Below are 15,026 nucleotides of genomic sequence, written 5' to 3'. Positions count from 1 at the left end.
ACGTTGATCTCAAGACCAGGTGAAGAAAACAGGGAGCAAAATGACGGACAAGGAAAAGAAGGCGTCAGAGAGAGAAAACCACGAGAGACTAACAGAGAAAAGAAAAAACAGAGAGGGGCAGGCAGCAGGATAGAGAAACAAAATGATTTCGCAGAGACAAATCCTCAATAAAGGCGAAACACAACCAGAACGGAATGTAGGAGCACTGAGGAAAAGGAAGGCGGAGGGGGGCAGTGGGAATTTGGAGAAAACTGAGGGTAAAAGCAGAGATCTAATTATTCTGCTATCCCCCCTTTTGATAAAATACAGAAAACTGGAATTTTAAAAAACAAGTAAACTCACCAGAATTTAGCAAGGAAAAATTCCAACTAAAATTTTCGAAGCTGCTTTGTTCTGCTGTCATAGGAAGCAAATTTAACTTCCTACTGCACAGGAAGGTGCCATAATGACTTTCTCATTTAAAAAGTCCCGTACTGTTATTTCCTTACCTCTCTAACCCGTGTGTATACTGTCTCTAAGATAAATAATAGCTAACATTTATTAAGTAGTTCCTATATGACACATACCATTCTAAATGCATTCCATGAATTAGCTCATTTAATCCTCAGGACATGCCTATGAACTAGGTGTTATCATCATCACCATTTCCGATGAGAAAACAAAGACACAGAGAGGTTACTTGTCCAATATCACACAGCTCACAGCTAATTTTTTTAAATTAACATGAAAAAAACAACCCTACTCAGAGCATTCTACTAAATTTAGCCAATTAAAGTTTGACTACACAGGGATAAGAACTTAACAATACAAGATGAGAAACAATAACATCAAAAGCTTTCAAAAGAAATGAGCTGTGAAATTCAACTGCATTTCTAGATCTGTGCTTAAGTTAAAAAGCAGAACTAGAATTTCAGAAGACATTTACACTATCTACAAAGATCAGGATAACTTTCCAGAAATAGACCTGCTTTCACTTACTTTTCTAAAATGTAAGTGTGTAGTTTTAAACTTATAAATGAAAGCTAATATATGCTTATTTTAGAAAACACAAAGTATAAAGAGGAAGAAAAAAATCCTATCTAAAACATTTAGTGATAATAGCATGATGCTTCCTTTCAGTCTGATTTCTTTCTATACAAAGTTTTTAAAAAAATAATGTTAGTTTTACAGGAACCCTACTTTGTATCTGCTTTTTACTTTAAATGTTAAAATATAAATACTTTACGATCTTTTAATAAACTCTTCAAATATTTTTTAAATAGCTACATATTAGTCTGTGGAGGAGATACATAAACATTTAATAAACATTCTTTTTTCTTTTTTTTTTCTAAAAGATTTTATTGGGGAATTGGGGGAGGGGACCAGCCAAGTTGTTGTTCTTCAATCTTCGTTGTGGAGGGCACCAGTTGCCATCTGGCTTCCTGTCAGCAGCTCATGGCCTCTAAGCTCAAGGTGCTGTGTTCAATCTTAGTTGCAGGTGGGCACAGCCAACATCCCACGTGGGAGTCAAACCGGCAGCCTTGCTGTTAAGAGCACATGCCCTATCCACTGAGCCATCAGGGCAGCAGCTCAGCTCAAGGTGCCAAGTTCAGTCTTAGTTGCAGGTGGGCACAGCCCACCATCGAACAGGCAATGTTGTTACACCAACTGAGCCATCCTGCCACCTGTTTGCAGCTCAGGCGCGGCGTCACTGGCCTATGTGGGAATCGAACGAGCAGCCCTGTTGCTCAGAGCTCGCGCTCTTAAGCCAACTCTTAACCAACTGAGTCACTCGGCCGGCCCTAAACATTCCTATTATTGGACATTTACTGTATTTCCCCATGTATAAGACGCACCCTTTTCAAAAAATTTGGGTCTAAAAACTGGGTGCGTCTTATACAGTGGTTGTAGATTTTTTTACTTGCATTTCCCACTTTTTTCGCGCTTGTTTTTGCGCTCATTGTTGTAGATTTTTTTACTTGCATTTCCTGCTTTTTCGCGCTTGTTGTCTTGTGCTCATTGTTTCGCACTTGTTACCGGTATATTATGCTAGGTTACGTTTTGCCACATTCTGCCCAGAAATGGCTCAGGAAAGATGTTCGTACAGTGCTGAATTCAAGTTAAAAGTGATCCAGTTTGCAAAAGTGAATGGAAATCGTGCTGCTGAATGTAAGTTTGGTCCTCCTCCAACTGAGAAAACAATCCGAGATTGGCTACGGGAAGAAGAAACCCTACTGAAAACGCCAGGGCAGAAGAAGGCCATGAGAGGCAATATATGAAGACAGTGATTCGTCATCAGACACAGATGAGGACAAGCTCATGGTTGGGAGTTTTGACAGTGATGAAGAGTTGTATGAATTTTATGATGAATAAAATTTGAGTTCAATAACTTTATGTAATACATTATTTTTTTCAAATTTTGGGCCCCAAAATTAAGATGCGTCTTATACACGGGAGCGTCTTATACATGGGGAAATATGATAGGTTTTTGCTAGCTTCACTTTAACCAAGAATATCCAAAGAGAACAGCCTATATACTTCATTTGTTAAAATAAAGAAATGTTGCTAAAGACTTACAATCAGAACAGTCTTTATAAACGCTAATCAGAAGACTGCTCAATTGATCCTAATCACCTGAACTGATAAAAAGGAAACAGAAAAACAGCCCTACCCCTACCTCACACATATCATGTACCTTGGACCTCTCAAACATCTGTGTTCATCTGCTTGGACTACTTAATGTCAAGCAGTGACCAACTGGCAGCCGTTAATCTTAGGAATAATTTATCCTCAGCCTAGATTTCTTTTCCATGGTCGGCAGTGAGGGCAGTTATAGTAATTGTATCTTGCTTTCCATGTATTAATAATAGCACTCCATTGTGGGGTGCTATTAAAAGCTGCTTGGATCATATTGACACAAAGACAGCAGCATGTCAAACTCCCCAAAATTCCATGAGTGAGATTAAAACCCTGCATATTACTATTCTTTTATGCCCAACCTGAAGCCGTCTATATACCTCTGATCTCCTAGACCAGGGGTTGGCAAACGGCGGCGCGTGAGCCACATGCAGCTCTTTGGGTACATTCCGTCTCAAAAGTTTGCCGACCCCTGGAAAAGCCAATCCTGTCCCTCACAACAATTTAAAAATTATTCGAGAGCCATACATATATTTTTACATAATCACCATTATGTGAATAATATCCTTTAAAAATTTTATAAATGAAACCATGATAGTTTTATTTTCATTTTCAATTTTACTTTAGAGCCGCAGTTTGCTGAAACCCTGGCGGCTCTTCCATCTCAAAAGTTTGCCGACCCCTGTCCTAGACCAAAAGAATAGCAAAATCCTAAAAATACATTTGTACTTGTGCTTTACTTACCAAAGGCACTGAAAAGCTGGTAAAGGTCGCTGGTTTTCCATTCTTTGGGGAATGTCACATGGAGAACATGATCACGTTTAGGCTGCACTACAAGACAAATTTTTGATGAAACGTCAATAGTTGAAAGTGAACAACACACCAGGGGCTCTTTGATGTAACCAAGCCCACGCAAACTTGGAGAATCGTGATGGATGCCTCATGGTTACCAGACAGCTCCTGAAAGCATTCTCAGGAACAGCAGGACTCTGCCATCTCAGCCTGGTCCTCAGGCTCTGTTGCTTTATAGAACCCACAACAATCTGAACCCTAGCATTCTAGGCAGAGACATCTGTGCTCACGACTTTCCTGTGAAAATTATCTAAAGAAAAAAAAACGACTGCTCTGTTTGAGGAGTTTCACTAAACATTTCACTTTCTCCTTTTAATCTATAATAGTTGTCCACGTTTATTTAGCTTTAAAAAAAAAAAATCAAAACGCACTGCCCAAACTGAATGGACTCATTGCGTTTAAGTAAAGGCAGTCCTGAGTCACAGTCTTGTGTTCTCATTGCAGACCCACCACTTACCTGTGCACCTCTGAGCAAGAGACCTAACCACTCCAGCCATCCATGGCTGTAAATTGGGAATGACGATAGTTAGCTTGCACAATTGTTTTGAGAATGACAGATTAAATGTAAATCAAATATGGAGGTGCAGCATAGTACATCCTCAAATTAATATCATTGCAATGACTAATATCATCAAGTATAGTTCACCCATTTCTATATCCCTGAGGCATGTATTCAGGCAAATAAACCAAATCCAGGAAAAGAAGAGTGGGGCGATGCAGATAAAGTAGAGAATAATCAGAGGAAGCAACCATCTCCCAAAGACTGGCCTTCCAAGGTTTTCAATGATGATAAAAACCAAAAAAAATATCAACCTACTAAACTTAAACATGCTGTACTCAAATAATTAGAAAACAGAGAACTTACTGCTACTGACATAGCTAGCACATCGTAAAATCTATTATATATATTTACAGGAAATTATGAATTTAGAGTTCTGAGCAAAAAGAAATAATGGAGATATGTTTGTTTGTTTTTAAAATCAACTCATGCATAAACTGGAAAATATAAGAGATGAGTTGATCAAGGCCCAAGGGTACCGTTAACTTAAGCATACTATTCATATCAACCACAAAATCACTGCCTATTTTTAAGTGAATAAAGCTCTTTCTTCAGTAATACTTTTCCTGTTGTCCCTTCCAGACCACACAGCTAAATGTGCAGATGCATGAGAAAATAAAATTTCACTTACAGTCTGGTCCTTGCAAGTTTAGATAGGGGATATCCATGACTCTCATAAGAAATAACCTACAAAAAGAAAAGAAAAAACAGGTAATGAACAAATTTCAATTAAAAACCCAATAGGTATCTATTAAATGTTTTAGAAGCTTCTTATTATAGTACTGTATTTTAAAAATCATTTTAAAAGCGCTTTAAGTCACGTCAAAGATTTTTCTCTAGGGCTAAATATTTATCACAAATAGACTAAAACAGACTATAGTATCCCTGATGCCTACAATAGTTCCTGGCACTCAGTAGCTGCTCCATAAATATTAGCTAAATGAATGAAATTAGGAATCAGAGACGAAAGAAAAGTCCTCTGCTGAGCTGCCCTGTTAGTTCAGAGTAACTGAAATAAAACAAATACTACAGAGTGCTAACCATCTTCCTGACTTATGAACAAGTGTTACTAAAATTATAAAGGTAACCCCTTTGATTGGTGTTGTGTGAGTTGAGAATATCAACATAGATGTCTTTTTTTCACTGAAATGCAGTCACTGGATGAAAACTAATCTTATTGGGTGAATTGCACTGTCTAAAATGAATGTCTCAGAAGCTCATGTCATTATTGTCGTTTAAAACATATTAAAAGCACAAAGCTTCTGAAAACTTCCACAAAGTAAACAGATGGCCGATCTTTAACTCAAAAAAAAAAAAAAAGCGCAAAGTAAACAATCCCTGGTTAAAAAACAAAAAAAAACTACCACACTGACATAAACCATAGCAGTCATTTTACGTATATCTTCTAAAACGGACACAAAGGCACTTAAAATAGAGTACTTATAAATTACAACTTTCTGTAAGGCCATTCAATTTTCTCTTATATTCAAGATTGTGGATAAAACATTAGGCATTCTTTTGTCTGTGAGATGATTTCAATGAGTTTTATTTAGATAACGATATATTTTGCGTTTCTGGTAGAGACTACATTATACAGCAAATTAAAAAGGCAATCCATGTCCCCAACAAGCAATTAGTTTGGCATCACTGACCCACAATTAAGGCACATTATTACCAGGCATTCAAAAACCAAGCAGGGTATGATCTAGTTTACAAATGGAACCATCAGTCTGAATAACACTGCCTGGTAACACTAGAGAAAAAGCAGTCATGGTACTCTGTGGTTGGAGAACTTATATCCTAGCCTACAATTTAATAAACCAAATCCTATGGGTCAGAAACCAAATTTATTTTTAGTTCACTAATTTAGACCCAAGTGTACTATTCTGGTTCCGGCAGCTATTTTCCCCAATTTAATCAATACTACCTACAATGCCAGAAGACTAAGGTAAGACATATAAATCACCTAGCACATAGGAGGTTCTCCATGGAAGTCACTGTTGGTACCTATTGCCAATTAGAACCTGGAAAGTTATTCCTGGGTTAGAAGGCTCAATATTTTTATGCTTCACATAATTTTTAATTCTCCATTTAATAAACTCAGAGATGGTCCCCAAATTCTAAAAACGAAATTGAAAAAACTTTCAAAGTTAACAGAACATATCAAGCACCATAAAAATAATTAAAATTTTTTACCCTACTTTCAACAGAATAAAAGTTAAACCAACAGGAAGTTCACTGCCATACTGCCAAACACACCAATAATCAAAATCAACCTCAAGATTTAATAATATGGACGGGTTGGTAGATTATAGTTCATCAGTCAATAGAACATTAAACAATCAAAAACAATGTCTGAAAACTTCACAACATGAAGAAATTGTGACACAATTTTAAGTTTTCAAAAGGCACAAAAGTTTATGACTACAGCGTTGTACTATATTTATATGTCATTAAACCAAGAATAAAAGAATACCCCCCTCCCCCGAAAGAAAGTCAATGGTTTTGGGAAACTGATTTTTGTTTTTCCAAGTTCCTTTTACTATTATTTTTTAAACTTAAACAAACAAACAAAAAAAGGCTACCAGAACTGAGAGGCCCAGGGGAAATAACTAGAGACATTCTCGGAGAAAGCCCAGCTGAAAGTGCCCATTGAATCAACCTAATGTATCCTGTGCACCATCTCACCTCTTGTGGGAGAGAGGAACATAGAGTAAAATCACAACTTTGAGTCTGCAGTTCTTTTATTTCTTCTTAAAAGATTGTTTCATTTCTAAAATCATGGGACCTCAATAATGAGAAGACTTACTGTCCTATAAATATAAATAAAGCACTTACAAAGAAAAAAAAAAGACTTCCTCAATTTATCTCAGCATCTAAACGTTTAAAAAAATTTTTTGAAAGACATCTTTTGTCAAGCAATATATAGGCTATTTGTTCTCTAAACTTTCATCTGCATTTTAAGTATCATCTCTGTTTAACATAAGTAAAAACTGATTCTCAGCAAAAACACTCAAAAATTTTTTCAAAGGTTAGTTAATCCTGTACTATCTTGGTTGCTTGCTTTGATACTTTAACTAAATAGAAACCCCTTTCAAATGAATTATTAATAGCATTTCTCACTCTTCCCCTCGGCCTCCACCTTCGTGTCTGGCTTTAGAGAGAACTGAAAAGCCCCAAACCCTGGAAGAACACGAAAACCAACTGTGTGTGTGACTTGGCAGACTGCGCCTCTGGAGAGAGCCCTGCAATTGGGAAACCAACTCTAAAACTGTAGCTGAGCGTCTGTGGAACTGAACCAAAGTAAACTCTGCAATGGCCTCCCGCCCCATTATGCCAGGCTGCTCACAAGCCACTGCTCTGGTAACATCCCTGCCCTTCTGAAGTAAAACTAAAGCATTTCATTGTATGCATGCCTCATGCAAACTGGCTGTTAAAAGGCCTGCACTGACCGCCTGGCATGATCTGATAAAATACTTCACATATGGATCGCTGCACTGGACAGGTTTCATTTTAACATATGAGGAAATGCTGATGAGTACATGGAAGGATGTCCCTTTGCTGTGAATTGTATTAAAGAACAACCTCCCCCAGGAGGCCTTCCATTGGCAGATATCAAAAAGACACTCGGACCAACACCTGCATGAAACGTTTTCTCTATGTTAGTGAAGATTCAAGATACCTTAATTGGGTAAAGACACTCAAGACTGTGCAGGAGTCTTGCCACATCCCTGTAAGCTTTCTGATGAAATGTTATTTTTGCACTTTTTCTCCAAAGGATTGACACTAAGTCTGTCAAAGACTAAAGTTAAAATTCCCATTTGATACAATGGCCAAATTTACACCCAAGACTCTATACTGCATAACTCTAGTTCACATTCTAGATGCCATAAAACAAATTTTACCCTTTTTGCCATCTGTCAGTTTTTTGATGTTCTACGATTATACAGCGGGTGATGGATGCTGTTTATCTCGGCTTTGGAACAAGTCTGGAAAGATCCAAGGGTGAAGCACAGGGCACTCTGGCCTCTGCTGCTCAGCAGACTGGGTGGCTTCAGCTTGGCCTCCTAACAGGTTACACAGGGCAGGCTGTGAGCGACGCCATTATCTCCAAACAGCCACCCACCTCTGTGGCCTCTATGCTGTGGGTCACTCACAAAAAGCCATCTGCTAACATTGTTTTCCAACAAGGGCAGTGTGACACTCTCATCTGGACCATGTAAGAAGGCTAGCTACTCATCAAAGAATTTCATTTCAGATGTAAAACTTCTCAGGGACCTAGAATCTTGAGTCCTTATCAAAATGTGGTTCCCCGGACCAGCAGCCTAGGCATCACCTGGGAACTGGGTAGAAATGCCAATTCCTGGGCCCCACCTAACCCTTCTGACTCAGAACTCTGGGGACCAACAGTCATTGAGTTAACAGGAAAAGAGTTATGTTCAAGGTTGAGTTGTTGTGATTAATGATGATTCATTAATTAGCTGGATAATAATGATGTGGACCAATTTCTCCAAAAATTATTAGTCTTACTGATTTGTTTATAGTAAATGATTTTGGCTTAGAAAAACACGAAACTATTAAAACAAATACTAAGGACTACCTCAAAATCCAGGAAGCAATAACATAAGGCTTCTACCACTCCCTGAAACGAGGCAGCCAACTATGGCAAGCAACTAGGTTCTCTGCAAGAGATAAACTGGGGGAAATTATTGCTCTGGCAGCTATTTTTCTCATTTTTAAGAAAAAAGTTTAAAAAGACAATACTTATACTACTCTCTTGGCAACTCATTGGCAAGGGTCCAGCCTATCTCTGTGACTTGGCCACAAATGAACACCTCCAGCATCAGCATCACAAATTAAACTTGAGCCACTAATGCAGTCCCGAAGACTGGCAAACACTTTACACAAAGAGTCAGACACCTCTAACCTTATCAAAACTCTCCAACCTTACCAACAAGTTTCAGACAGATTCTGGCAACCACAAAACACATGAGGCTGCTTTAAGACGTACACTAAGATCAGAGGTTAGCCTCTGATGACACAACAGCTTGCCTTGGACTGTGGCTTATCTGAACCCCTCCCTACCTGTCCAGTGAATAAGATTGCAAAACAATGCCAGTATTAACCCATTTCATGCAGCTGAGCTCAAGATAACAAAAGGAACAAAAGTGATACGCAAAAACGCATGGAAGAAGTCCTGAAGAGGCTCAGATCTCGGGGAACTGAAAAGACCATTCAAGTTCTGTAAAATTCTGCATTACCAAATCTGTGCATAAAACCAATGATTCTATCTATTTAGAAAGAAAATATTTCATTCTGCTCCAGCAGCAGCATGCTTTCCAATGCTATGTGGGAGCCGTGGCCTTCTCACACTTGGCATTTAATCTGAGCTCTGTTCAAAGCCTCCATGTGAAATGGGGAGCTGCACTCCTAGCAGGAGCATCGAGGGACAAGTCAGGGATTTAGTCCTGAATCACCACCCAAGCCCCTAGTGTGTAAGAGTGAAGCAACAGCTCAGGATACGCATCAAGATCTCAGAAACATTGTTTTGTCCTGCTCTAGGGCTGATTAAATGACAGCTTCGTGCGATGCGCAGAGCCTAGATACAAGAAATGAGCTTGCTGTCTGAGAATGAGCTTTGGGTAGACTGAGACTGCAAGGCAATGAGGAGCAACAGGCAGGAAGAGAGCTATGTTGTCACAGAACAAAGGGCAAACTTCCCATGTTCACAGTGCAGGAAGAGCTGTTACCTGGGCTACCGGGGGTCGGACTTTCCAGACACACCTGCCCCCACACACCATGACCACCATCAGGAAAACTAGCGGAGGTTCTTCTCAGGGTTGAGCAAGATACAGAGGTGTCTGAATAACAGTGCTCACTTTATGTAATGTCAGATTTGCACACCTACGCATGGGCCGGAATGAGCTGGAAGGATTTCTAATGTTATGGCACATCTTAATAAAGAAGAACGTTCTCTTTCCCTAGCAAACGCGGTGAAACCTGCAGCCCCCAAACTCCTCATTCTTCTGCCTAGAAACTCAGTACTGCATTCCATGAGTAAAGATTGGCATTTGGTTATTGGCTTTCTTCAAGACTCCACTTCACTTCCTAAAAAGCGTTTATCTCAAAAAAAAAAAAAAAAAGATTTCCAAGTAAAATTGTACTCATGAGCTCTCAGAGCACTGAAGATAGAGATACAGAAATGTTGAGAATAATCTAATCTCAACACAACTGGAGCAGTGAATTAATTGTAGCTCACCCCAAGTCCCAAGCCTTCCAAAGGAAAATTGAAACCTTTAATGACTGTCAGCTCTACTGTATTTGCAAATGGTCTTGGTCTTTCCTTCGGGGCACAGCAATAAAAGCACTTCATAAGAACCTTGTGTGCAAGAGCTCATCATTATACATATTTATGTGCTATAAAAAACTGACTTTATCATCCAGGGTAGGAAGCACGCAGACATCTCTTACAAAATAAGCTCATTTATTTTGCTCACTAAAGCTCTTGTGTAAAATCAGGGGGCAACCGCTGGCTAGAAGGGAGTTACTGTGGCACGTTAGTTTAAATTCACTCAGGTGGGGGGGGCATACAATTTTCAATCTAGTCACTTGATGTTCTGACAAATAGAGCATTACCCGACATTTGCCCTGAAGCCAACTCGTGTCCTTTCTTAAACAGAAATACAACACTAGAAACAAGGGGGGCAGGGGAGGAAAAAAGAGAGAAAACCAGCAGCTCATTTGAACTGTCTCCATCAAATGAACTGCATCAAATTACATCAAATAAAAATGTTATATTAAGCATTATACAAAGGCAACGTCTGTAGGGCCTATAAAACAAGATTGTAAAATGTCAGAGGAAACTAGCCTCACACGATCCAGCGGTTAAAGTCAACATCTTTCAGAATCACTGCTCAGGCTGAGGGAAAAAAAAAAAATCTTTCAAAGACACCAGCATTCTCTCTTAAGAAAATGTGGAATTAACTGTAGAACTGTCTCTTTTAGAGACTGTGTGCTGCGCAGGAAGAAACCATTCTTAGTCGAGGACAGACCTGGGTTATCCCTGATCCTGCCGTTTCTGGGGCTCTCGGCAGACGGCCTTTGCTTTAAAATGGGGACATTATTTTCTATCTGTGAGGGCTGCCGTCAGAAATTACAGGCAATACGGGTGATTAAAGAGTGGAGATGTTCAATGGAGAAGATACATAGTAGCCAGTCTAAATGTCTTAAGACTTCACTGCTAACCCTTGAATCATATAGATTAAATGTTAAATCGTCTTAGAAATAACTAATGACCACTTGCTCATAGCACCCCCTTCCCTGAAGAAGTCGTGGAAACAAGTACTAGTTGTTCCAGTCTTAAGAAACCAGACAAAGGCTTATGAATGCTTTAATGCGCCCTAGACTCACGTGTCTTTGACCTTTATGAAAACCAGTGTACTCAAGAACTTGCAGGGTGATCAAACTAAGCCAATTCTTGGGGATTCTTTCTATCCTAGTAATCTGGAGAACCCAAAGTGAAATGAATGTGACTCCAAGCAAAATGAAGGGCTTTGGTTAAGCTAAGTGTGGGTAAAATACATTTTGTGTTCTAGGGGGAAAAAAATACATCTGTAAACTAGGAAGAAATTGGCTTCAAGCCTTCTGGAATCTGGGAGGCCGCTCCACGCATTTGTAACAGTACAATTCTACTCTTTGTGGCACCTGACTCCAAAATTTGCACAATCTGGACTCCATTTTTATTAGAAGGCTTATTTCCTGGGCTCTTTATGATTAAAAAACAGTGTCCACCACAGCACCAGTCAGCTTCTAAACAGCTCAGGATGAGTGATGAGCTGTGCTCCTTATCCCTGGTTCGAGATCCATTTTTGGTAGAAGCTAGGAGGCAGAGGACATAACTCCTTTACTCAAGCACCAAGAATGTAAAATTCAAGGTTAACTACTACCAAGTTCTTGGGAAAGCCAGCTCACTGGACAGGGAGGGTCCCAGGATCACCACTGCCTATCCTGACCACCTCAGTCCTGGCATCAGCAGGGGCTTCTGGGAAAAGAGATATGCAGGGCACAGCTGCTTCTGGTGGCAGATGAATGAAAGGGACTGACTGTTCGCTTCCCTCTGTGGCCTCACAAATTACACAGCCTCACCACCATCATACGGCTCAACACACATGAATGAGACCAACACTCAGGGCAGATATTCTCTTCTTCTGACTCACAATCCAACATCACGGCAAGACTTTTTTAATGAAGACACAAAGACAGTTACAAAATGATTCCTTAAGAGAACTTCTAGGTTGCTGTTCTCTATAAAAAACGATTTTACTGGCACCATGCACTTCTGCCTCTTTCCTCCTGTCAACACAGAGAGACTGCCACCCAAGGATACTCGGCTAAGTACATACAGCGTGCTCTGCTTAGCTACTGCTGACGGACCTCAATACCAGGAAAAGCTATAGTCACGCTATTTTCTTAGAAGTTCAAGGTGGTGAAAGTCACAGTGTCAGCAACACTCTCTACACCCAGCACACACACGCCACGCACTGCGCTGGGCAGCCTCTGGATGCTACTCTGCAACCTCAGGACAATCCTAAGAGGTGGACATTGACCATCGCCACTGCGGATGTGGGAACCCAGCTTCAGAAAGGACGGAAGTCCCGCCCGAGTGGTGGCGCCGCCTGAGGCCTCTGCTCTTTTCATCCTGCCCCACCCTGCCTCGCCTCCGAGCAGACCTCAGTCCAGGTAGCTGCACTTCACGTCCACCTATCTCAAGGTTGATGTGCCCAAGAAGTGATCTACACACAGAACAGCAACACAGACAGAAGAAAGTTGCTCCAGCTGTTGGAAAGTAGTTTTAAGAGATTAAAATCTCACTGATGTAATGAGTTGCTCAAAAACAGCTCACAAAAGGACAAATTTATAGAGGCAGAAAAGTAGGTTAGTGGTTACCAGGGGCAAAGGGGAAGGGAAAATGGGGAGTTATGGTTTGATGGTTACGCAGTTTCTGTTCGGTGAGAAAAAAGTTCTGGAAATAGATAGTGTTGATGGCTGCACAACACTGTGAATGTAATTAATGCCACTGAATTGTACGCTTAAAAATCATCAAAATGGCAAATTATGTTACCTATATATACTTTACCATATTTTTTAAAATTAATAATACCATATACCAAAAACCACTGAATTGTACACTTTAAATGAGTCAATTGTATGGTATGTGAACTTATATCCCAATAAAGCCATTTTAAAAAATTAAAAAGAAACAGTTTCCAAGGGGTCACTTAGTAAACGTTATTTCTTTCCTCTCTTTTCAATAAAAATCTGTAACTGAAAATGCTGCACAACACAAAGACTAAGAAATAACCATATGCCTCAAAGGGGAAAAACAACAGAGCAAAAAAAATGTAACATTCAAATCTTACTCCCTGAACACCATTTAGTTACAAGCAGACGTTTCCATCCCTCCCTCCCTTTTCTGATCAAGGCTTATATGAATACAAAGCCCACCTTACAGGGTATGTCCCATACAAAAGGTACGATTATATGGTATCTTCTATGAAAGCAAAAAGCTCTCCATTTGCTCCCAGCATCTAGTTAGAAGCATATCTTCAGATTCTAAATGTCCCCACAGCAGTGGCAGCAGTGACAAGCTGAGACCCATGATGTGTCAGGTACTGTGCATTTTACATACATTCCCCCATTTCCCCCTCACAACAACCCTATCAAATGGCACTAACATTCTCAATGACAGATGAGGAAGCTGAGGCACAGAGAGGGTAAGTAACCTGCCCTGGATTGCACAGGTATAAGGAGTGGGACTGGGATGGACATTCAGGTACCTGGACCCAGAGACCACAACTGCTCTACACTACACAATATCCTGAAGTGAAGCAACTCTACTGGATAAGTTAATCAAATGGTTTTTAAATTTTAAATACAAATGGAAACTAATTATGTGAAGTGTTGTGACACACACCACTAAGCCTTATCAACAATGTTATAACTCTACACACTGTGTTCTAACACCCACTTACATTGGGAAGTTGAAGTCCACTAGAGGGAATTACCGTAACCCTAAAAACAATGGACCTAATTTATACCTGTATCTCAGTAAAGACACCTTCCCTCCATCACTCACGATGCTAAAAGCCGAGACCAGGATCAGAACAGGCTAACCTGGTCCTCTTGTTATTCGAGCACATTCTGCTCCTCTGTACGAGGAGGGGCACGGGGACAGGACAAGGTTCTTCGAGGACCTCCCTGCAGACGATCAGGCAGCAGCCTCAGGAGGGACAAACAGGGTCTGCACTTTGGGACACGTGGCCTATGGACAACCTGCTAGTGACCTGGAGAGCCACACAGCTAAGCATGAATGGTGGCTGCTAGTAAGTGGAACAAATAAGAGTTGCTCTGGCCATTGTCAGTGAAAGGACTGGGAAGAAAAGAGGTAGAGTCAGCCCTTCGTATCCAGGGGTCCCATATCTGTGAATTCAAAATTTGTTAATGTTACGTTGTTGCTGACTTGTTCTGTGTATTTAGGACTACAATGGCTGCCTCTGTATTGAACATGTACAGACTTTTTTGTGTGTGTCATTATTCCCTAAACAATACAGTATAACAACCATTTACATGGTGCTTACACTGTAGTAGGTATTACAAGTAATCTAGAGATGCTTAATACAGGAGGATGTGTGTAGGTTATCTGAAAATACTACACCATTTTATACACGGGACTTGAGCATCTGTGTTTTCTGGTGTCCAATGCGGGGCCTGGAACCAATCCCCCACCGATACTGAGGGACGACTGTATAGCCCTGATTTTTAGTATTTTGTTTTCCTATAATCCTTCAGTTTAAAATCTCTCTGATGTTAAGTATGAAGCACAAGCATATTACACAAAAACAGCTTGCTGCCAGCACAGGACTGCTTTCCATGGAGAAAAAGGGAAGGAACACTGGTCGGCTTGACCTCGGCCACCATAAGGGTCCTCCTCTCTCTATAT

The 15,026-nt window shown here is 40.2% G+C and overlaps 1 protein-coding gene across 1 annotated transcript in view; it reads right to left on the bottom strand.

Moving 5' to 3' along the window:
* The window catches only part of PARN (poly(A)-specific ribonuclease), a 138,360-nt gene that overhangs the window by 86,833 nt on the left and 36,501 nt on the right, over positions 1-15,026 (bottom strand). Inside the window, 2 exon segments of the mRNA XM_019666078.1 lie at positions 3,361-3,447; positions 4,659-4,714. Coding sequence (XP_019521623.1) covers positions 3,361-3,447; positions 4,659-4,714 — 143 coding nt within the window.

The sequence above is a fragment of the Hipposideros armiger genome, unplaced genomic scaffold (assembly GCF_001890085.2).
Source record: "Hipposideros armiger isolate ML-2016 unplaced genomic scaffold, ASM189008v1 scaffold_460, whole genome shotgun sequence".
In the NCBI taxonomy this organism is placed as follows: Eukaryota; Metazoa; Chordata; class Mammalia; order Chiroptera; family Hipposideridae; genus Hipposideros; species Hipposideros armiger.
This window is presented reverse-complemented; position numbering and strand designations above follow the sequence as displayed.